The sequence below is a fragment of the Platichthys flesus genome, chromosome 24 (assembly GCF_949316205.1).
Source record: "Platichthys flesus chromosome 24, fPlaFle2.1, whole genome shotgun sequence".
Classification (NCBI taxonomy): domain Eukaryota; kingdom Metazoa; phylum Chordata; class Actinopteri; order Pleuronectiformes; family Pleuronectidae; genus Platichthys; species Platichthys flesus.
The window spans coordinates 4,392,152-4,414,706 of NC_084968.1; the positions used below are offsets into that span (position 1 = coordinate 4,392,152).

Consider the following 22,555-nt stretch of genomic DNA (forward strand, 5'->3'; position numbering starts at 1 on the left):
CCAAAGACTGTGTATAAAGATGGACGACGCAGCTCCACTTCAACTTTCTACTTCGTCTTCAAAGCATCAGATAACAAATAACAAAACACTTGAGCATACATCAGTGTGATAACAACTACCTCAAATGACAGAAACCGTCTATCTTATTTTGGTCCATGTCCAGTTTGCTGTCATGGAGGGGGCTGATGGCGTTGTCCATCTTTTTATACAGTCTATGGTGCAGACAAATGCTATCACCATCACACAGTCTTCAGCAGAGATTACATTTCTTTAGATCTAAATATAATAATAAACATTTCTTATCAACTAATAACATTGTATAAAACAATATAATTTGATATATAACGAAACACCAACAAAACTGTGCAGCGATCTTACCTTTAACCTTTAAATATGTTACACTGTAAACTCCTGGGAATTTTCTGGAGTCGGTGCCCACCTTATAGCCACATATATAGAGTCCAGAGTCAGATAAATCCACTTGTTTGATTTGGAGAAAGACGTTACTGACGTTGGACGTCATGTTGAACTTTTCTTCTTCAAATCCATCGAAGTACTTTGCAACTGTGTCATGGGAGAAGATGGAGGAGATGAGGCTGGTGTTGGATCCGTTTTCCAGTTTGAACCATGATATGTGAGAGGGGGAAATGGCGTAGTTGGTACACAGCAGCATGACCTCTTCACCGGTCTGGACCTCCACAACGTGAAATTCATAACATGAGACAGAGAGCCAACCTGAAACAAACAAGATTCAGACATTTATCTGTTTGGGTGGAGAGAGGTTGTTGCAAGGGAAATCTTGCAGGGTGAAGTTTTTTCTGGAGACAAAGTATTAATTGTCTCTTTACCTGATGCATGGGGGGAGAAAGGAGTATTATACACCTTCAAAGTCAAGATGGCAGTGTCTCTCTATCTGTCTTAGGCTACCTGCTGTTTGTTTAAACACTAGGTCCTACAGATACTGCAAAAGAGTAATAGAGGCCTAATAATGAAGTGGATGAAGGACAATTAAACTAAGTCAACAAAATAGATCTAAACCATTAAAAATCATAAAAGTTGGCTGTCGATATATTGAGAAAAAAAAGATGTACTTACTGAGGATACAGAGTATAGCTGACAGGAGGGTGAAGTTCATTGTCGTGCGCATGGTGCGACAGCACTGCTGTAAAGTTCGTCACTGAACTGTGTTTCAAAGACAAGTGGTCTCAGTGTAAAGAGGCGGGGAACAGGCTGACAACACACAGGACTGTCATCATGTATTTGATGCATGTTACAGAGGATCTTATTATATATAACCAACTTTCTAAAAGTGACACTTTATTTCCTCATGCCTGCACAATTTTTCAAGAAGGTTTCAAAACAGTTTTCATGGAGATGTCAGTTTAAGAGTAACTTGCATTTAAATGGTCGAGAGTAAAGGTGAGATTTTAGGAGGGAAAATTCTTAACTTTATGAAAATAAAGTTGTTATATTGTGAGATAAACGTCTTTATTTTACGAGAATCAATCAAATAGTCCGTAATGAAAAGAAGATTCAGAATATATATATATGACCCAACTGTTACTGGTTGCAAAAGTTAAAATGTTACACCACAAAATATGACGTCATTTTCTGGCTTCATAGTGATATCATGATGACATCATTCCTATCATATGATCATAAATGATTTTTCCATCTAAGATGTCATGATGATATCACTTATCATATGACATTAACTATTTATATATTAACACTACACATACCATTCTTTACATGACTTTGGTCTTTGTTCAGTTTTTATCTGGAGATATTTCACATTTATTAGATTGGAGCAAATGAAAGTAAATCACAACTTGGTGGAGTGGAATGATTCACTTCCTGCCGAGGTCCTGACAGATGTTTAAAGTGAAACGCAGATTGACCCTCTTAACAGCCAATCAGCTGCAGCCTCATTTTCACGCTGCTGTCTGCTCTTTTTACACAAGATGTTCCCAAGAAAACGTCATCCTTCAGTCACACGGTGATCGGTGTGAACGCATCTCTGTATCGGGGTCTCCCTCACACAGCTGTTCATACCACCTGCAGAGGACCAACCTCAGGGCCTCTGACTCCGGGACCTACTACTGCGCTGGGGCCTCCTGTGGCGAGATAGTGTTCGGCAGCAGAAGAGAGCTGCTGATCCCAGACGACCAAACGGCACAGATGAGAACCTTGGTTTGGCTCTCCATCATTAGAACTGGGATTCTCTTGCTCTGTCTCACAGTTTGTCTCTTGGTTTACTTCACAAACGGCTCAGTTTGTTCTTATATTATCCACTTTCTAAATGTGAAATTTTAGAAACACAGTTTTTCAAGAAGTTTTCCATTTGCCAAACAGTTTTCATGGTGATTAGTCAGTTTTAGAGTAACTTGCATTTAAATGGTCGAGAGTCAAGTTGAGATTTTAGGAGAGAAAAAGTCTTAACTTTATGAAAGTTCTTATATTGTGAGAAAAATGTCTTTATTTTACGAGGCTCAGTCAAATAGTCCGTAATGAAAAAAAAGCAAGCAATGAAGCGAGTCGCTGGTCCCAGACGACCAAACGGCACAGATGAGAACCAACTTAAAGGTTCACTGTGCAAGATTTGGGGGAAAGGGATCTATTGGCAGAAAGTGAATACAAAATAATCCTACTGATATTTTCACTTGGGTGTTTCATCTCAATTGTACAAATTGTTCTTTTCTTTATCCTAGAATGGGTCCTTTTTATATTCAAATACTTTGGTTACTATCAGGAGTGGGTCCTCTCTACAGAGGTTGCCATGTTTTTACTGTAGCCCAGACTGGACAAACTAAACACTTTTTGAGTTTTTAGAACAACTGAAGCTACCACAGGTTCTCTTTCATGTTAGGAAGGGGAGGGTGAAGTGAGGGGTATCCATCTGCAACATGCGACTTCATCAGTAGATGTCACTTAATTCTAGATGTCACTTAATTCTACACACTGAAACCTTTAAAGCTTCCATCACAGTTAAGAAATATCACAACGACAAAATGTGAAATGTTAGATTAATTTTTTTTGTTGCAATTTAACACTCACACTATTTTCACTATTTTCACTGTAGTTTTAAACATTCTTTTTGATGAAGCTTTTTAAAACAAATATAAAAATACAGCCATGTACATGTATTTATAGCAAAAAAATATAAATAAATTAGAAAAACCTCAAAAAAATACAAAAAAAAACATCATAGGTTTTCATTTATTATTACACCTGTTGTTGTTTTACTGAGCAAATAAAACCCTCTGATACATCGATCAGGGATGGGAAAAGGTGATGCTCTACCTATCAAATCCAATAATTCGTGGCTCCTCAATAAGTGCGTGCAATTGCTCTTTAATTGTACATTTTTTAGATTGAATACAATATGTCAAAGTGGCATAGTGTATTCAATCTAAAATACAATATGCCACTTTAAGACAGTTTAAGTTTAAGACATTTTTCATTTATTTAGGTCCATCTGTGACAACAACTGATTAAGTGAAGGCAACATCTCCTTGAGAAGAGAAAACAAACGGTTTAATTCAGACTTTATAAACATATTTCTTTCCCACATGAAGTCACATCACAAGTAGAAGCTTCATGCTTCATCGTGCATGAGGCTCCTCAGGTGGTCGTCCCTGTTCTCTGTTTCAGCCACGTGACGCCACGCTGCTTCACAGCGACCAATGTGAGCTGATCACTTCTTCAAACACCACTGGAGAAACCAAAAGTGAGAAAACCCAGGTGACATCATCAGGATGGTGAAGACATTCTGCATGCACACGAAGCAGAAAAACTGAGGTTTGATAAGATTTGTAAAGTTGGTGGAATTGGCCTTTAAATGGATTACAGATTGTTAATCCTCCCTCACGGTGCAGTGAACAAACCAACCTCAAGCTACTGATCTGGGGACATCCCGTTTCAAACCGCAGAGACACAAACAAACTAGAGGGTCTGAGAACTTTTCTGTTGTTGCCTCTTACACCTTGTGACAGAAAGTTGAATTATCCACCTATGTAGAATTCTCTTTGGCCTTTAATGTGCACATAACGTACACTAGTGCAGTACCCGTCCTAATCATGCGTGTTTGGAGTGAGCTGTTCGCTTGTGACGCAATGAAGCTGTTGTGCATCCATGATCAAGCGGATTGTGTCTCCAAGTTTACAGTCAGTGTGAATAGTAATGTGAATTTGCTGTTTTACTTTCACCTGTGTGTTTGAATCATTTGCTTTACTGGTTATTTTGTCAGACTGTTCATGTCGGCTATAACACCAGCTTCAGTCAACTTTTCAAAATTAAAGCTTTTAATTCAGTTCAGTATATAGCCTTACAACAACCGAAATAAACCTACAAAATAGACCGGTCCTGTCTCGGGTCATACTATTTCATATATGCAAAGTTCATATATTTCCGTTAAAATGTATTGATTTAAAGCAAAATTCTAAATAAATACTCTATTAATGTACAGATACCTAACAAATCTTAACTCCAATCACAAAGTATTTGCACTTCCCACCTCTGATTATTACATTTCACTGCAAAATCTTTCAGTTTGCTCTGTTAGGGCTTTTGTGTTTCACTTCCTTGCACACAGCATGCGAGCTGCCTCTTGTAAAGATGACTTCTCTTTGTTTAACACTTCAGTCTTCCTGTGTTCGAGTGACAGGACTTCATTCTCCAACAGCGGAAACCTGCACAGTCACAGTGCTCTCACTTTATTCACCACAGAGCATCAGAGTAAAAGCCAAACACTGAGAAGTTGCCAGTTTAAAGGCTGCACCGTCCGTTTATGTTTTCGGTTCGAGGAAGTTATAGATCAGAGGGGACTTTTGAGCATGATCTGATTTTATTTTTTTCGTGGTTGCTTTAGCACTTCACACCTATATTGAGATTTTGAGATATGCATCTCTGAGATCCCTGTGGCCCCCAACGTCCTCACTTCAGATAGGTGAAGATAGCATCAAATGACTCCGCCCCTTTAGTAGATAACATTTTTGGCTGGTACATTAGTTTGTGTTAACACTTCTGGCCACAACTAAATCACAAAAAACTGCTTGTATGTGACATGTGGTCACCATGTTTCCAACAGATAGGTGTGGTGTGTGAATAATGAAAGCTTGACTTCATGACAAAGCTCACACTTCAGCAGGATGCACATTGTTCACTGTTACCTGCACTACATTGAATGCGCAGACACAGTAGAAATGAAACATGCACACACAAATAAAATTTAACTTTTTTAATTTAGATGATAATAAGGTGAAGCTTCACATGTTTCACACGGAGGTAAAAATCTAATTTACAGGACTGTTCTGATGTCAGTAAAGACATAATGTGGTGATTAAACACAGAGACAAATACAGAAGGTGTCCAGCTCTACTGCCTCACACTCAAGTACACACATTCACTCCAGGTATCATCCCTCTGTCCTCTGGATCTGTTCATCTGTATCTCCATGTGAGCAATGTAGCAGGGGTCGTCTTCATCCTGCTCATCCTGTGCATGAGAAACAGTCAGTCATGTTGTTGGCCATGACAGACAATGTGCACAAGTGTTTGAACAGTAACACAACAGCTCATCTCTACCTTTGCATTTATTTTAGAGGATGGAGTATGGGGATCTGAAAAGACAGAAAGACTTTTTAATGTCATATAATGATCACTGGGATCATGAGGAACAGATAGTTGCATTTACCTATAACCCTCATCATGCATATTGAGAAAGCCAGTAGAACACTCAGCAGGGTGGTGATTGCCGAGGTCGCACTCAGGATATACACCAAGGGAAGATAGTCCAACACATGGGGGGAGCGTGGCCTAGGGGATAGAGCGACAAGAAGGTTGCCGGTTCGAATCCCCAGATACTGAACCCCTGAATAGCCCCTCATGAATGTTGAGTTTACTAATTGTAAGTCGCTTTGGACAAAAGCGTCAGCTAAATGACATGTAATAATAATAATAATAATAACACCTCTGCAGAGAGCCAGACATCAGGAGACATTACTGAGCTTTACACCACTATTTAACAATTGTCACAATCTTGGCTGAAATTCTAGTTACCTTCAAAGTCCACTTTGGTCCCGTCTCCAAACACAATCTGTCCACATGCAGCGACAGCACAGTAGTAGGTCCCAGCATGAGAACGGTTCAGTCTCTCCATTGACAAGTTGTAGACACAGGTGTGTGTCTGTGTGTCGGGTTTCCTCTCACACTGATGGTTCCTGTCTCCGTGGGTGTAAATGAGTCCTGGCTGAGTTTCTTCAGAGCTTTTGAACCAGTAAACACTGTGTTCTCCATCACAGGTCCCAGTGTGAACTGTACAGCTGAGAGTCACAGAGCCTCCTGGCTGGATGCTCTCAGACTGATGCACCACAGCCTGGATGTTAGACTCTGAACCTTTCACACTGAGAGTGATGCTCTCCTTGAACTCATACGTGTATAAAAAGCCTGTTATGCAGAAGTAAGTTGTAAGAGTCTGAAATTTGCACGTCGGAGATCTTCAAATGATTTTTACCTGTGGTAATTTCCAGTTTAAAGCGCGTATCATTCCTAAATTCACCAGTCAGTTTGTCCTTTTCATCATCGCTGTCGTGCTTATAGAACTTAGACATGATCTTTGGTTTCTGTCCCAGAATCTGTTTGAACCAGTTTTGCATCACTGTAGAATCATCGTCATAGAAGCAGTCCAAAGTCACGTCTTCACCAACTTTAGCTGATTTAAAGCGTGAAGATGGTGTCACATCAGCTGAGGAGAAAATGGACAGTGATATTACGGTAACGCATGGCAGAGAATTGAAGGTTAAATTGTGACCTCACTGGTGCCCTCAAAAAAGAAACAACTTACCCATTCTCACCAAGAGCAGACATGCCACGCACAGAGCAAAGGTCAGATCGTTCATTTTGTTGGAGTTGCTGTGCTTAATGGAGAAGATCTCTACACCTTCTCTACTTTTCAGACACAAGACTGCCCCACATTTCTGGTCCACGAGAAGATTTGTTCAGAGATACAGTGAGTGAGGCAGAATTGGAAAATACTACTGTATATGTTTTCAGGAGGGACTTTGATTCAGACTTATTGAGGAATATGTTATTTATCTCAATACATTTCAGTGTGTGTGAGACTTATATGGCTTCTGCAGTTTGTGAGTTACAATTTGTTTCAATCACTATTAAAAACCTACTGAATCGTCTGACGTGAATCAATGAAGGGGTGGGGAGAGGTGGCCTAAATAAAAAGTCTGAGACGTCTCACGAGATGAGACTTCAAAAAACAGGCTTTGGCTGAACCGGTTGATGTTAGAAGTTGTTGAATGTATCTGATGTTTTTGTCAAGACACACGCAAGATGTGTGCTTCTTAATTTTTTGTGCTCATGTAGATAAAATCACGAACTAGTTGTGTCTTATCTGGATGGAAGGATTAGAAAAATGTTCAACAGTAACAGACACTCTGAATGAGCTCTGCACCTTAAAAATCAAAATCCCTGCAATCAAAACTTTCACTTCTTTCTTTTCAAATAATCAAACCTTTTGGGCTGGATTTGGCTCCATATGTTCACACAGTAAGTCTCATTCTGTTTTTTATTCACATATATTCCTGCCATGGAAGTAAAGAAGAATGTTCAAAGCATGATAGTTGACTATAACAAACACAAGACAACAATGGACTATATATGTGTGTGTGTCTCTGTATGTGTGTGAGAGAGACTTAAGAGCATGAAGTGGGAGACCTAAGTATCCAAATGTTATGGCCATAACAGCATAATTTTAAATTTGGGTCAGTCCAGTTGCCGCAACATATTAAAGAGGACGACACGCCAAATTCAACAAAGGATTTATTCAGATAACCAAAGTATAAACAAATGTAATATTAATATGAGAGAGTGTGGAGGCCTGACAAAAAAAAACATAAAAAAAATATGGGAAGATCTGGACCAACAATGCAATGGGCCATTAAATCAAAATACTTCTCCTTGTGTCTATAGAATCAGTATCTAAATAAAATACAAAACAAAACGAGAGGACTACAACTCCTACGAAAAAAGTGAAATTCAACGTTGAAGTGTTGGATGTGGTCCGCCACATGTCTCCATGATTTCAGAGGACGTTACCGTGAGTTGTCTTTAACTCCAACCTTTACCCTGACCTAAACTGCAGCTTAAAACATACGTAATTTAATGATTTACATCATCTGGACTCATGTTTTGTTTCCATAAAGTGAGGCTGTCAACATATTAAAGCACCTGCTGTATGAGTAATACCCTTCATTCGACTTTTATTACAAGAAGTTTAATCATTGTTTTCCTAATGTCATAGTCAAAGTGTCATTCCATCAACGACCAAATGCAACTGTCCAAACATTGCCCCCCCAAACCCCCACATACATTGTCTAACCATAAAGTGTAATAAAGTGTAATTACATCACAAGTTGTATTTTATCATTAATCACAAAAAAGTCCCCATTTATAATAAGAAAAAGGGTAAACAAGCATTACAGACAAGCATTATGCTCCACCTCTAAAGACAGACTGAGAAATCCCTCATCTCAAACATAGATCGTTCTAAAAAACACAATTCTAAAGTTTAACTATTGAGTACACACATTCATCCTTTGTGTTGTTCCTCTGTCGTCTTGATCTGCTGGCCACGTTCACATTTACTGCAGCATAATGGAGGTCCTCTGCATGTTGGTTGCTCTAGAAAAAACATACAAGAACATCAAGATAGCTCCTGATAAAAAAAGATAATAATATAATAAAAAATACTTCTTTTATTGTCAAATGTAAATTTCACACTTAAAAAGATTGTATTTACCTCTGCATTTGTTGTGGAGGGAGATGATGGTTGTGTACGAGACTCTGGTTATGAAACACATACAAAGACAAAGACTTAGTCACTCTTCTGTTCTATTATGAACTGTTAGGTGCATTTACCTCTTAACCTGGGTTTACTTCTTAACTAGTCTTATGTTGTACATGTTCAATTGAGGAGTTTGCTTCTCATAATCCACTTTTAATAAGTTGGAGATGAGTGGTTACCTGAACATCTCCAGCATCTTCTCTTGTTTATCTTGTACAGTAACACAGCCAATAAAAGGCTGATGGTGAATCCCAAAGCTCCACTCAGGAAATACACCAGCCAGTTCACTTCATCTGCAACAGGAGATGTTTGAGTAATTCTTTCTTTAAAATTGTCATTTAATTTTGCAAGACAAGAGACAAGACATTGACAGAACAAAACAAAGAGGACAAGAACAGTGAATACAGGACAGTTAACAGAACGGAATGACAAAGCAATGTGTTTGTGTGTGTGTGCGTGTGTTTGTTTGTTTTCTATATGAAAAGAACAAATATTTTTAATAATTATAATAAAAATACTAATAATCTTACATTTATAATAATCAGACCCCTTTTAAAATGATCTTATTATAAAAGATTATCTCACCGATATAATAATAATTATAGTAATTATAATATTATCTTGGAGAAAAAATAAAGAAGAAAAGTTGTACTAATACGTAATAAATATAATTTATAATGAAATTATAATCATTACTATGATCATCGCTATCATCAGTAATAGCAAATACAATAATAATCATCAATAAAAAAAATCTATTTAGTCGTGGTGTTCACTGGTGGTGAAGCCTTATTGGGTCACCCTCAGTGGGGACATTCAGACAGGACCAACTGGGTTACTGTTTCAATTTATTGCTGTACAGTATTTCACCAAAGTCCTGTCTCTTTCTACGTAGCTGTCACTATTCATTAATTGAGACAGTCTCTGGTAGAGACTCACCATCAAACTCCAGCTTGGTCCCGTCTCCAAACACAATGTGTCCACATGCAGCGACAGCACAGTAGTAGGTCCCAGCATGAGAACGGTTCAGTCTCTCCATTGACAAGTTGTAGACACAGGTGTGTGTCTGTGTGTCAGGTTTCCTCTCGCACCGATGGTTCCTGTCTCTCTGGGTGTAAATGAGTCCTGGCTGAGGTTCTTCAGAGTTCTTGAACCAGTAAACACTGTGTTCTCCATCACAGGTCCCAGTGTGAACTGTACAGCTGAGAGTCACAGAGCCTCCTGGCTGGATGCTCTCAGACTGATGCACCAGAGCCTGGATGTTAGACCCTGAACCTTTCACACTGACAGTGACGACCTCCATAAACTCAAGCACATGTAAACGACTCTGTAAACAGTAGTAAGTAGCTGAGTCTGAAAGCTGCAGATCTGAGATATTTAGGTGACTCGCATTACCCATAGTTTCCGCAGTGAAGCGGTGATTGTCCTTGAATTCTCTCAATAACAGATTACTTTTAGCAGATTTGTACGTCACTGAGATAATTCGAGGTTTCTGTCCTGGTGTTTGTTTGTACCAATAAATTTTTTTTTCATCCCCCTCATAGAAACATTGCAAAGTCAAGTTGTCTCCAACATCAGCTGATATAAATCCACTGACTTGAGGAGACAAGATAAATTGATGCATCTGAACTGAGGAGAAAAAGGAGAAAAGCTAAATAACTGTTAATGTTATGTGACAAAAATGAAATGGTAATCAGCATCAGGACTGACTGAATATTTAAAAAACACACAACTCACCCATTTTCACCAAGAAGAAACATGTCAGGTAGAGAACGAACTCCGGAGATGTCTTCATGTTGAAATCGTCGTGTTGAATGACAAACAGCCCGACACTTCTCCTCTCTTCAGAGTAAAGACTTGTGTTGATTGGCCAGCAGGGTAACACTGATCACATGATCACTGCCACCTTTGATATTAATCTTTTTTCGTTGAAAAGAGTCACAGTATCACTGGATAAAAATGTTAAAGATTAGAAAAAGTTGTGAAAAAAATACATAGTCTAGCATGAATAAATAACAAACAGTAGGTAAGATCGGACAGAGATTAAAATATATCAATAAAAGTTAGAGGTGAAGTCAGACCCGAAGGACTAAGACAGCACATTTACAAAATGTATCTTTAAAGAGGTTTGAACAATCTACCGATGGAGATCTGTCTGTCAAAGAGGGGGGGCTCTAACCGAAAAGACTTGGTCCCCTTTGGTGCTGAAGCCGGGAATGTGGAATGGTTATTAGGGCCTTTGCCCTGGACCTGAGGTAACAACAGGGACCACATGGTATCAAAAAGTCTGAAGTCTAAAATAAAATCATGGACTAAACTCTAAAATGTTCTACTACTCTACAATTTAGGCAATGAAGAGAAGTGATGATGAAATCCTGGATCAGCCCCTTTTTTCCAGATCTGCACCTCAATTGAATGGGTTGTTTCTTGGCCCATGTCCTGTCCTCCTCCCAAGCAGCCAAGCAGCCAAGACAGGGGTGAAAACATAACCTCCTCAGTGGAGGTAACAATTCTAACATAAGAGTAACATTAACATTGCTGGATGAGAGCATTGCTGATTTAGTTTTCTGTCAACTTCTGTTGTTCACTTGAAGTAGTCTGCTGGGGTGTAGTGAGGACACTGCAGAGACTTCCTGATTGAAAGTGCACAGTCAAAGAGAGCAGACGTTATTTTGACCACACGGAGGCTAAATACAGATCCTCACATGTCAGTTCCGAGTGTTTTCAGTTCCTTAGTACCTCCTTGTGTTTCATGTTTATCCTTGTGTTTATGTTTGTATGTGTTGTTGTTTCTGTGTCCCTGGTTTTCCCACTCCCTGTGTTCTGTTTCCTGTTTTGTTTTGTAGGCCCTGCTCCTAGAGTGTTTTCTTTTTTCACTTCCTGTCTCTGTGATTGCCTGCTCCAGTCCTCATGTGTTCAACCTGTGTTCAATTGCCCCTGCCTTCTTTGTGTGTATATAGGTCTCTGTGCTTCCTTTTGTCGGTGTGTTGTTGTATGTTTGTCCTGATCGCTTGTGCTTGTCGTTATGCCCTGTCCTAGTATCTGTCTTACTGCCTGCCATGATCTCCTATCCTGTCTATATGCTTCATCTCCTGTGCTCGCTTCTTCTGTTCTTCTCGTAAGCTTCCAGTGTTTTCCCCTGTGTTTCTTTTTTTTTCTTTTGACTTTTAGAGATTCTCTTTTGTTTGTTGTTTTTTCTGTTGGCCATCAAAGGACACCTTTATTTTAAACGCTGCATCCTGGGGCCAGTTGCCTAACCGAATCTGACAGTGGGTTGTTTGCAACTTCATGACCCTGCTAATTAAAAATAAAAGAGTAATTTGCCTTATTAGGAGGACGTGTGTCTAAACGTAACATGTTATATTGAAACCAGCATTAATGTATTTCATTAAAGAACATTCATCCAATTTAGTTTATAGCTAAAAACATTCATAAAAGTGTGCCTTAGAAATTCAAAGCTACTAAAGTAGTGCAACACTAACACTTACCTCCATATTGAGAGGTGCTGCAGCTGCTTGAGATTCTAGTTTGTGACAAAAGACAACAACAAAAGTCGTATTCAAGATGCAGTGAACTGGATGTGGGGTGACTCTATTGACTTAGTTAGAACAGAAGTACTAAAGTAAATGTGTCCATCACTTCATTGAGATTGAGTCATGATGCAGTACTGAGGAAAAACAAACCACAGCACTTTATTATCACTCTCAATCAGTGGCATGGAAAATGTTTTCCTGTATTTTATTTTCTGGAAATGTACAAAATGTGAATGTATGATGCTGCCATTACAATATGTTTAAGAGAACAACTAGAGTGGCACTTTGAAGAGCACACATTGGAACCAAGGCCCATCAGTATGAAAGTATGAAATCTTTGTGGAGATAGACCAGGTAGGATGAATAAGGGACATTACATTGTAGAAGTGTTTGAGGAAGACTCACTAATTACAAGGAATATATCTGAAGTAGCATCGGAGCGTTAACACAGGACAAGAAAACAGTCCATTCCAAACAGGCAGGTTTACTATGGACACGACAGTATTAGTATAAAAAGCTTGTAGGTGCGACAACATCATTTCTGGTTTCCTGCACTGCACACTTTCACTGCTTTATGATGAGTATACTAATTCAGCTTGTCTGTTGTCCCTCTGTCGTCTCGACCTGTTAGGGAAGTTAATATTCAAAGAACAAGCATAGTGAAGGTCGTCTGTATCCCGGTAACCCTGAGTCCAAAAAAAACACACATAGAGACGAATTAGGATATTGTTCTGAAAAGATAATTTAAACAGTAATAGGAAGTTTGAAAGGCCATTAATGGATCATTGAGATAAGGGTCACCTGTGGATTTGTTTTGGGGGAGCTGATGACTCTCGATATAATTCACACAAAAGGTTATATTATTCAGAAGGTATATATATATACATATATGTGTGTTTATGACCAGGCTTTATATACAGTCTAATGTCATAATGTGTATAAGCCTGTAGCAAATGAACCCGCCCCTTTAGTAGGTAACATTTTGGTTGGTACAGACGATGATAGTAAGTCATACAAACCTTACTAAAGCAATATGAGGTTGTGTTAACACTTTTGGTCACAAGTAAATAAAAAAAAAAAATTCTTGTATGTGACATTTGGTCACCATGTTTCCAGCAGATAGCTGTGGTCTGTGAATATTGAAAGCTCGGCTTCATGAGAAAGGTCACGCTTCAGCAGGATGCACGTAGTCCACTGTTACCTGCACTACTTTGAATGCACAGACACAGTAGAAATGAGTCATGCACACACAAATGCAAATTTAACTTGTTTTATTTACATGATAATAAGCTGAAGCTTTAAATGTTTCACACGGAGGTGAAAATCTAATTTACAGGACTGTTCTGATGTCAGTAAATACATAATGTGGTGATTAAACACAGAGACAAATACAGAAGGTGTCCAGCTCTACTGCCTCACACTCAAGTACACACATTCACTCCAGGTATCATCCCTCTGTCCTCTGGATCTGTTCCTCTGTATCTCCCTGTGAGCAATGTAGCAGGGGTCGTCTTCATCCTGCTCATCCTGCACATGAGAAACAGTCAGTCATGACTGGCCATATGCCCCCCGGCTGCCCAGCCCCTCCTCTGCCGCCCCCTCCCCCTAGACGAGCTGTTCATCCTGCCCGTCCGTACGATTGGCGAGAGGGAAATATATGGCGTGGTATATTACAATGAGAAGTACCCAGTATTTTTAATGCTTGACATCTAAGTTAGGATAAACATTTTTTTAATTGTATTTTTAAGTTTGAACAATTAGTGTTCTGATGTGGTTTGTAACCTTAGACAGCTGAACCATCTCAGCAGCAGTTTCTAGGGGATACATGTGACTGTAAACTCAACTGAATCCTCTTTGGTATTTAATCTAGTCTGCACGTTGGTTCCATCATTTTAAATCTTTCCATCGATAACTAAATCTACGTGGCGATCTTGTGAAAACCTAAACTGCTGAGACTCATGTGGAAGGTAAATGAAGCCAATTTAAGATCACAAGTTAAGCTAAGCTCACTGAATAAGAACACTGCTGTGGTGGGGCCATTGATGTCACTGAATGGAAACACCAAGGCATTGTTGTTTGTGGTTATGGTGCATCGGGTTGAAGACCAGTCTTCCTGTCGTTGTGGCAGATGTGCGATGTCTTAGACACGCAGGGGATTAAATGAAGTTCTGTCAGACAACTCGCTTTCAAATATTTATTGCAGCAGTAGAACAGGTCATTGTTTGGTGTCTATAGGCTCTGACTTATTCACTCCCCCAGATATTATTACATAAATATGATTGAAGTGATGAACAAACACTCATAACCCTCATGGGAGCGTACAGGTGGATGCTGGGGTGGTGGAGGGGCTGAAGCAAATGGCAGCAATATTGACGCAGCAGCTGATGTGTTTCTGAAACGAATCTGTAGCAGTGAACTAGTCAGAGTCAGACAACCTTTGACCCTTACCCTTGACTGTTCTGTCGCTTCCTGTCAAACATGTGGTGTTCAACCAGACTGCAGAATTCCATCTGGGTGAAGGTGGTAATACATTTTAATTTAAATGAAAATGTGGATCATGGTGGCATCTAATCGTGGTGATGGATCGTGATCGTGAAGGGGGACACTGATATTAGATAGTGGGGGTGGATCGTGTTCTTCATGGCAGCTGATCGTGGTTTATGATTACAACAATACTGCTTGATATACAATATGAATGGAAAATCTCCTGCTGTTTTTTTCATGTATGAAAGGCAAACACTGCAGAAAGTCTGGTGACAAAAAAAGAACTCTGGACAGTCAACATCTTTTCCAACTTTTGGCTTTTTTCTTTTGCACCAAGATACACATGCACAACGAGAAGATAAAGAGTTTAAGTAAGATATAAAATTGTGGCACAGATATCACAATTATTTTTCACAACATCTTGTCACAGTGATGGTAACTGCTCCCATCCACAAACAGCAGACTGACGACAACGCCTCAGTTCCTCTCTGAGCTTCAGTTTCAGTGGTTTCTTGACTGCATGGTGGTGGCGTAGACAACATTAGGCTCCGGCTCTCTCTCTCTAGCAGGCCTTCTGCTCCGCTCTGCTCTTGGAAGGAAACTCAGTCCTGCGTAGTTCAGGTCATCAGAGCCCACATTCTGTAAATGGAAGTATTCAATGACTTATATCACCCTGAGCTGCCTGTGTGGCATTACATAAAACCACTACTTGATGACTGAAAGACTTGGATCAATGTTAATCCTTGGTTCAAGTTTGATTACCTTACTGTCTTGTGGATGCAGTGCCTCTTTATGTGCTAAATGACAGAAACATACATCTGGTCAGGAGTCAGGGAGCGTTGTATTGGCAAAGTTGGAATAAAAACACATAAATACCTGTAAGAAGTTTCCAGATTTTAAGCACCAGAGCGATGATGATTATAATGAGGACGATAATCAGACCGCCCATGAGGATCTCGATGGTCAGATTTGCTTGTTCAACAGACTTTTCTAAACAAAGATACATTTTTGAGCGTTGAGACCAAAGACTTTGTATAAAGATGGACTCCACTTCTACTATTCACCTCGTTTTCTTATAGCATCAGATTATAAATAATAAAACACTTGAGCATACATCAGTGTGATTACAAATACCTCAAATGACAGAAACCATCTATCGTATTTTGATCCATGTCCAATTTGCTAACATGAGGGGCCATTTAATAATTTTATTATTACCTGCTAACGTTGTATAAAACAAACAAGAAATTCTAATTTTACGTGTATTTTAACCTTCTAGTGTGCTCCATGTGCCATCCACTAACACGGAGGAGTCAAAGTTTAAGACCTATATGGCAGCCAGCCACTAGGTGGCGACGAAGGAACTGTCGTGTAGTTAGTTCAGACCAGCTCTTTTTTCAAGACGGCATAAAATCTATTTCCCCTATAACGAAACACAGACAAAACGCTGCAGCGATCTTACCTTTAACCTTTAAATATGTTGCGCTGTAAACTGCTGGGGATTTTCTGAAGTCTCTGCCCATGTTATAGCCACATATATAGAGTCCAGAGTCAGATAAATCCACTTGTTTGATTTGGAGAAAGACGTTACTGACGTTGGACGTCATGTTGAACTTTTCTTCTTCAAACCCATCGAAGTACGATGCATTTCTGTCAAGGGAGAGCATGGAGGAGATGGGGCTGGTGTTGGATCCATTTTTCAGCCTGAACCATGATATGTCAGAGGGGGAACTGGTGTAGTTGGTACACATTAGCGTGACCTCTTCACCGGTCTGGACCTCCACAACGTGAAATTCACCTCGTGAGACAGAGATCCAACCTGAAACAAACAAGATTCTGACATTTTTAGTTTTGGTTGGAGAGGTTGTTGCAAGGGAAATCTTGCGGGGTGAAGTTTTTTCTGGAGACGGATCATGTCAGAAATATGAATTGTCATTTTACCTGATGTATCGGGGGAGAAAGGAGTATGATATGTTTTGAAAGTCAAGATGGCTACACAGCATGAGTCAATTTGCTACATATCATTAGTCAATTTGTGGAGTGTCTCTCTATCTGTCTTAGGCTAACCGCTGTTTTGTCTAAACACTAGGTCCTACAGATACTGCAGAAGTAATAGAGGCCTAATAACAAAGTGGATGAAGGACAATAAAACTAGGGCAAGATCTAAACCATTAAACATCATAAAAGTTGGCTGTTGATATATTGAGAAAAAATAGATGTACTTACTGAGGATACAGAGTAAAACTGACAGGAGGGTGAAGTTCATCGTCGTGCGCATGGTGCGACAGCACTGCTGTAATGTTCGTCACTGAACTGTGTTTCAAAGACAAGTGGTCTCAGTGTAAAGAGGCGGGGAACAGGCTGACAATACACAGGACTGTCATCACGTATTTGATGCATGTCGCAGAGGATCTTATTATATATTATCCACTTTCTAAATGTGAACTTTTATTTCCAAATGCCTGCACAGTTTTTCAAGAAGGTTTCTATTTGCCAAACAGTTTTCATGGTGATGTGTCAGATTAAGAGTAACTTTCATTTAAATGTTCGAGAGTCAAGGTGAGATTTAGGAGAGAAAAAGTCTTAACTTTATGAAAATAAAGTTCTTATATTGTGAGAAAAATGTCTTTATTTTACGTGAATCAGTCAAATAGTCCGTAATGAAAAAAAAAGCAAGCAATGAAGCGAGTTGCTGGTCCCAGACGACCAAACGGCACAGATGAGAACCAATTAAAGGTTCAGTGTGTAAGATTTGGGGGAAAGGGATCTATTGGCAGAAAGTGAATATAAAATAATCCTACTGATGTTTTCACTTTTGTGTTTCATCTAAATTGTACAAATTGTTCTTTTCTTTATCCTAGAATGGGTCCTTTATATATTCAAATACTTTGAATACTATCAGGAGTGGGTCCTCTCTACGGAGTCCGCCATGCTTTTACTGTAGCCCAGACTTTTTGAGTTTTTAGAACAACTGAAGCTACCACAGGTTCTCTTTCATATTAGGAAGGGGAGGGTGAGGTGAGGGGTATCCATCTGCAACATGCGACTTCACCAGTAGATAAATTCTAAACACTTAATCTTTAAAGCTTCCATCACAGTTAAGAAATATCATAATAATTCATGGCTCTTCAATAAGTAGTAGCATGCAATTGCTGTTTAATTGTAAAATTTTCAGTTAGAAAACAATAAGTCAAAGTGGTTAAACAAGAAAATAGAAACGCAGAAGTTTAAGACATTTTTCATTAATTTATGCCAGGGGTTTTTAACTGTATTTTCCCAGGGACCACCATTGGGACTACAAAATAATCCGCGGCCCACTGATGTGCATATGCGCGCGCTTGCCTACCTGTGTGTGTTTGCGTGCATGCATGTGGATAGAAGGAAGTTTTAAAATTTGATTTTCCATGTTGGTTTTATTTAAAAACCTCAAACAAATCTAGAAAAATCTCTGTAAAAAATAACAAAAAGGTTGATTTTCAGTGCTTAAGAATTGAAAACAAAATTATAATGCATTTTGTAGTTGTACTGCATTTCAGAACCAAATGTACGTCAAAATATAACGTTCATGACTTAATGTACAGACATGTAGCTGACATGTTGAGAGAACGTTAAAGTAACGGTGATCAATAACAATCAACAGAAGCTGGGGCTACAACTGAAGAGGAAGATGACAAAGTAATGCAGAATATGTCACAAATGATAATCATACAATATCAAACAAACAATTGGGGCGTGCTTATGCCCGATTTAAGCATGTCTATTCATTCTGTCGGGAGAACTGCTACTGGATAGACGTAAGTCATTGAGCTCTCCTAAGAACTTGTTTCTCAACCAGCGAACGTGGTAAAGTTGACTGTTATTGCAATTCATTTTTTTGCTTATTATGCCAATTTATTTGTATTATTAAAACTAGTAGTTTTTCGCTCTTTTTTTTTATTTAATATTTTCATTATTAATTCTCCCCTTTTGGGCCTTCTTTTTGGGAAAATATAAATTCCAATCAACCAAAAACTACATCTCCAAGACTTGATATTTGTTTTACCTAGCTCAACCGCTCTTCTAAATCTACCTTTAACACGCATGCACCGGGGAGAACTACTGGCAGTTTCTAGCCCAAAGCCGGTTTAAAGGTTCCCCTCATCACCTATATTTAATATTAGACATATTTTTCTTATTTTAAGTATTTTTCACGAAATTCAAGAGTAATCTGGAAATGTGTTGAAATATCAAAGCGAATTTCGCGGACACGTGCAATGCCGCCGCGGACCACCAGGGGGCCGCGGACCCCCGGTAGAAAACCCCTGATTTAGGCCCATCTGTGACTACAACTTATTGGGTGAAGGCAACATCTCCTTGAGAAGAGAAAACAAAAGGTTTAATTCAGACTTTATAAACATATTTCTCCCCCACATGAAGTCACATCTTAAGTAGAAGCTTCATGCTTCATCGTGCATGAGGCTCCTAAGGTGGTCGTCCCTGTTCTCTGTTTCAGCCACGTGACGCCACGCTGCTTCACAGCGACCAATGTGAGCTGATCACTTCTTCAAACACCACTGGAGAAACCAAACGTGAGAAAACCCAGGTGACATCATCAGGGTGGAGACATTTTGCATATACATCCCAGAAAAAACAATGCTTGATTAGACTTGTAAAGTTGGTGGAATTGGCCTTTAAATGGATTACAGATTGTTAACCCTCCCTCACGGTGCAGTGAACAAACCAACCTCAAGCTACTGATCTGGGGACATCCTGTTTCAAACCGAGAGACACAAACAAACTAGAGGGTCTGAGAACTTTTCTGTTGTTGCCTCTTACACCTTGTGACAGAAAGTTGAATTATCCACCTATGTAGAATTCTCTTTGGCCTTTCATGTATACATATTGTACACAAGTGCAGTGCCTGTTCTAAACATGCATGTTTGGAGTGAGCTGTTCGCTTGTGACACAATGAAGCTCTTGTGCATCCATGATAAAGCGGATTGTGTCTCCAATTTTACAGTCAGTGTGAATAGTAATGTGAATTTGCTGTATTACTTTCACCTGTGTGATTGATTCCTAAGTTTGAATCATTTACTTTACTGGTTAGTTTGTCAGACTGTACATGTCGGCTATTACACCAGCTTCAGTCAACTTTTCAAAATAAAAGCTTTTTAATTCAGTTCAGTATATAGCCTTACAACAACCAAAATAAACACACAAAATGGGAGGTCCTGTCGCAGGTCATACTATATAATAGTAATCAGTTGTATAAAATAAAAAATAAAATATTAGCAGTAACATAAATTGGGTTATTTGCAAACTTATAGAACAAATCCAGACTGGTTGTTCTCCCTCTCTTGTCTTTTTCATCTTTTTACGCCGTGTTACGTATGATGTGCTCGATATTCACTGATAGCTACACAACAAAGGAATCCTCTTTTCTGGGTTGTTGTCCATACTTCCCACCGCGGTTTTTACATTTCATTGCAAACTCTTTCAGTTTGCTCTGTTAGGGCTTTGTCTTTCCCTTCGTTGCACACATAATTTCTTTGTAAAGATAATTTGCTTAGCACTTCAGTCTTCCTGTGTTAGAGACAGGGCTTCAATTCCCACCAGCGGAAACCTGCTCACAGTCACAGTGCTCTCACCTTGTCCACCACAGAGAGTCAGAGCAAAAGCCAAACACTGAGAAGTGGCAAGTCTTATCCTTCGGTTAGAGATATAGATCAGAGGGGACTTTTGAGCATGATCTGTTTTCGTGGTAGCTTTAAGCACTGCACACCTATATTGAGGTTTTGAGATATGCAGCTCAGAGATCCCTCAGGTCCCCAACGTCCTCACTTAAAAAAGGTGAAGATAGCATCAAATGACTCCGCCCCTTTAGTAGATAATATTTTTGGTTGGTACACTAGGTTGTGTTAACACTTCTGGCCACAACTAAATTACAAAAAAGTTCTTGTATGGGACATGTGGTCACCATGTTTTCAACAGATAGTTGTGGTCTGTGAATAATGAAAGCTCGGCTTCATGACAAAGCTCACACATCAGCAGGATGCACGTAGTCCACTGTTAACTACTTTGAATGCACAGACACAGTAGAAATGAGTCATGCACTCACAAATAAAATTAAACTTGTTTTATTTAGATGATAATAAGCTGAAGCTTCACATGTTTCACACGGAGGTGAAAATCTAATTTAGAGGACTTTTCTGATGTCAGTAAAGAAATAATGTGTTGATTAAACATGGAGAAAAATACAGAAGGTGTCCAGCTCTTCTGCCTCACACTCAAGTACACACATTCGCTCCAGGTATCGTCCCTCTGTCCTCTGGATCTGTTCATCTGTATCTCCCTGTGAGCAATGTAGCAGGGGTCATCTTCATTCTGCTCATCCTGTACATGAGAAAAAGTCAGTCATGTTGTTGGCCATGATAGAAAATGTGCAAAAGTGTTTGAACAGTAAAACAACAGCTCATCTTTACCTTTACATTTATTTTGGAGGATGGAGCATGGGGATCTGAAAAGTCAGAATTACTTTTTAATGTCTTATAATGATCACTGGGATCATGAGGAACAGAAAGTAGCATTTACCTGTAACCCTCATCATGCATATTGAGAAAGCCAGTCGAACACTCGCACTCAAGAAAACCACCAGCCAGTCCACCTCACCTGCAGAGAGCCAGAGGACAGGAGACGTCACACACTTTTAACCTAAGGAGTAATGATCACTATTTATCACGTGAGACTCACCATCAAACTCCAGCTTCGTCCTGTCTCCAAAAACTATGGTGCAGACAAATGCTTTCACCATCAAAAAGCTTTCAGCAGAGATTACATTCCTTAAGATATAAACATGTAATACTTTTCTTATCAAGTACTAGTTTGCGCTTTAGTATACTCAATGCTTGACGTCTATGTTAGCCGTAAACTATTTTTATTGTATTTTTACGCTTAAATAATTTGTGTTCTGATGTAGTTTGTTACCTTAGACAGCTGAACCATTTCAGCAGAAGTTTCTAGGCGATACATGAGACTGTAAACTCAACTGAATCATATTTGGTATTTAATCTAGTCTGCATGTTGGTTCCATCATTTTAAATCTTTCCAATCAAAAACTAAATCTCTATGTGGCGATCCTGTGAAAACCTAAACTGCTGAGACTCATGTGGAAGGTAAATTAAGCCAATTTAAGATCAGAAGTTAAGCTAAACTCACTGAATTAGAACGCTGCTGTGGTGGGGCCATTGATGTCACTGAATGGAAACACCAAGGCATTGTTTTTTGTGGTTATGGTGCATCGAGTTGAAGGCCAGTCTTCCTGTAGTTGTGGCAGATGTGCAATGTCTTAGACACGCAGGGGATTAAATGCAGTTCTGTCAGACAACTCGCTTTCAAATGTTTATTGCAGCAGTAGAACAGGTCATTGTTTGGTGTCTATAGGATCCGACTTATTCACTCCCCCAGATATGATTACATAAATATGATTGAAGTGATGAACAAACACTCATAACCCCCGTCAGAGCCTACAGGTGGATGATGGGGTGGTGGAGGGGCTGATGTGTTTCCTCAAACGTCTCTGTAGAAGAGAACTAGTCAGAGTCAGACAAATCTTTGACCCTTACCCTTGACTGTTCTGTTTCTTCCTTTAAAACAAGTGATGTTCCACCAGACTGCAGACGTCCACCTGGGTGATGGTGTAAATA

At 39.3% G+C, this 22,555-nt stretch overlaps 2 protein-coding genes and 1 pseudogene across 2 annotated transcripts; all 3 read right to left on the reverse strand.

Moving 5' to 3' along the window:
- Positions 1-5,268: 5,268 nt before the first annotated feature.
- On the reverse strand, positions 5,269-6,847 carry LOC133950262 (uncharacterized; annotated as a pseudogene).
- A 987-nt stretch (positions 6,848-7,834) lies between these two features.
- Positions 7,835-10,574, reverse strand: LOC133949954 (uncharacterized). The gene is made up of 4 exons (XM_062384074.1): positions 9,796-10,574; positions 9,036-9,149; positions 8,812-8,855; positions 7,835-8,693 (listed from the first exon to the last, which is right to left on the reverse strand). Exons 1-4 carry the CDS (start codon positions 10,478-10,480, stop codon positions 8,574-8,576), a joined length of 963 nt encoding a protein of 320 aa, XP_062240058.1. The 5' UTR covers positions 10,481-10,574; the 3' UTR covers positions 7,835-8,573.
- Positions 10,575-15,355: 4,781 nt separating this feature from the next.
- LOC133950263 (uncharacterized) lies at positions 15,356-17,139 on the reverse strand. Its single transcript, XM_062384518.1, has 5 exons — positions 17,109-17,139; positions 16,336-16,692; positions 15,750-15,863; positions 15,636-15,670; positions 15,356-15,512 (listed from the first exon to the last, which is right to left on the reverse strand). The coding sequence occupies exons 1-5, from the start codon at positions 17,137-17,139 to the stop codon at positions 15,375-15,377; spliced, it is 675 nt and encodes a 224-aa protein (XP_062240502.1). The 3' UTR covers positions 15,356-15,374.
- Between the last annotated feature and the right edge of the window lie 5,416 nt (positions 17,140-22,555).

Excerpts from the sequence above, each read along its gene's own strand:
- LOC133949954 (XM_062384074.1), bottom strand. The coding sequence starts at position 10,480 with ATGCATCAATTTATCTTGTCTCCTCAAGTCAGTGGATTTATATCAGCT. Across the intron at positions 9,150-9,795 it reads GACCAAGCTGGAGTTTGATG|ATGAAGTGAACTGGCTGGTG; the intron begins GTGAGTCTCTAC and ends CTCCTGTTGCAG. Across the intron at positions 8,856-9,035 it reads AAGATGCTGGAGATGTTCAG|AGTCTCGTACACAACCATCA; the intron begins GTAACCACTCAT and ends TTTCATAACCAG.
- LOC133950263 (XM_062384518.1), bottom strand. The coding sequence starts at position 17,139 with ATGAACTTCACCCTCCTGTCAGTTTTACTCT. Across the intron at positions 16,693-17,108 it reads CCTCCTGTCAGTTTTACTCT|GTTGGATCTCTGTCTCACGA; the intron begins GTATCCTCAGTA and ends TGTTTGTTTCAG. Across the intron at positions 15,513-15,635 it reads TGCATCCACAAGACAGTAAG|AATGTGGGCTCTGATGACCT; the intron begins GTAATCAAACTT and ends TTCCATTTACAG.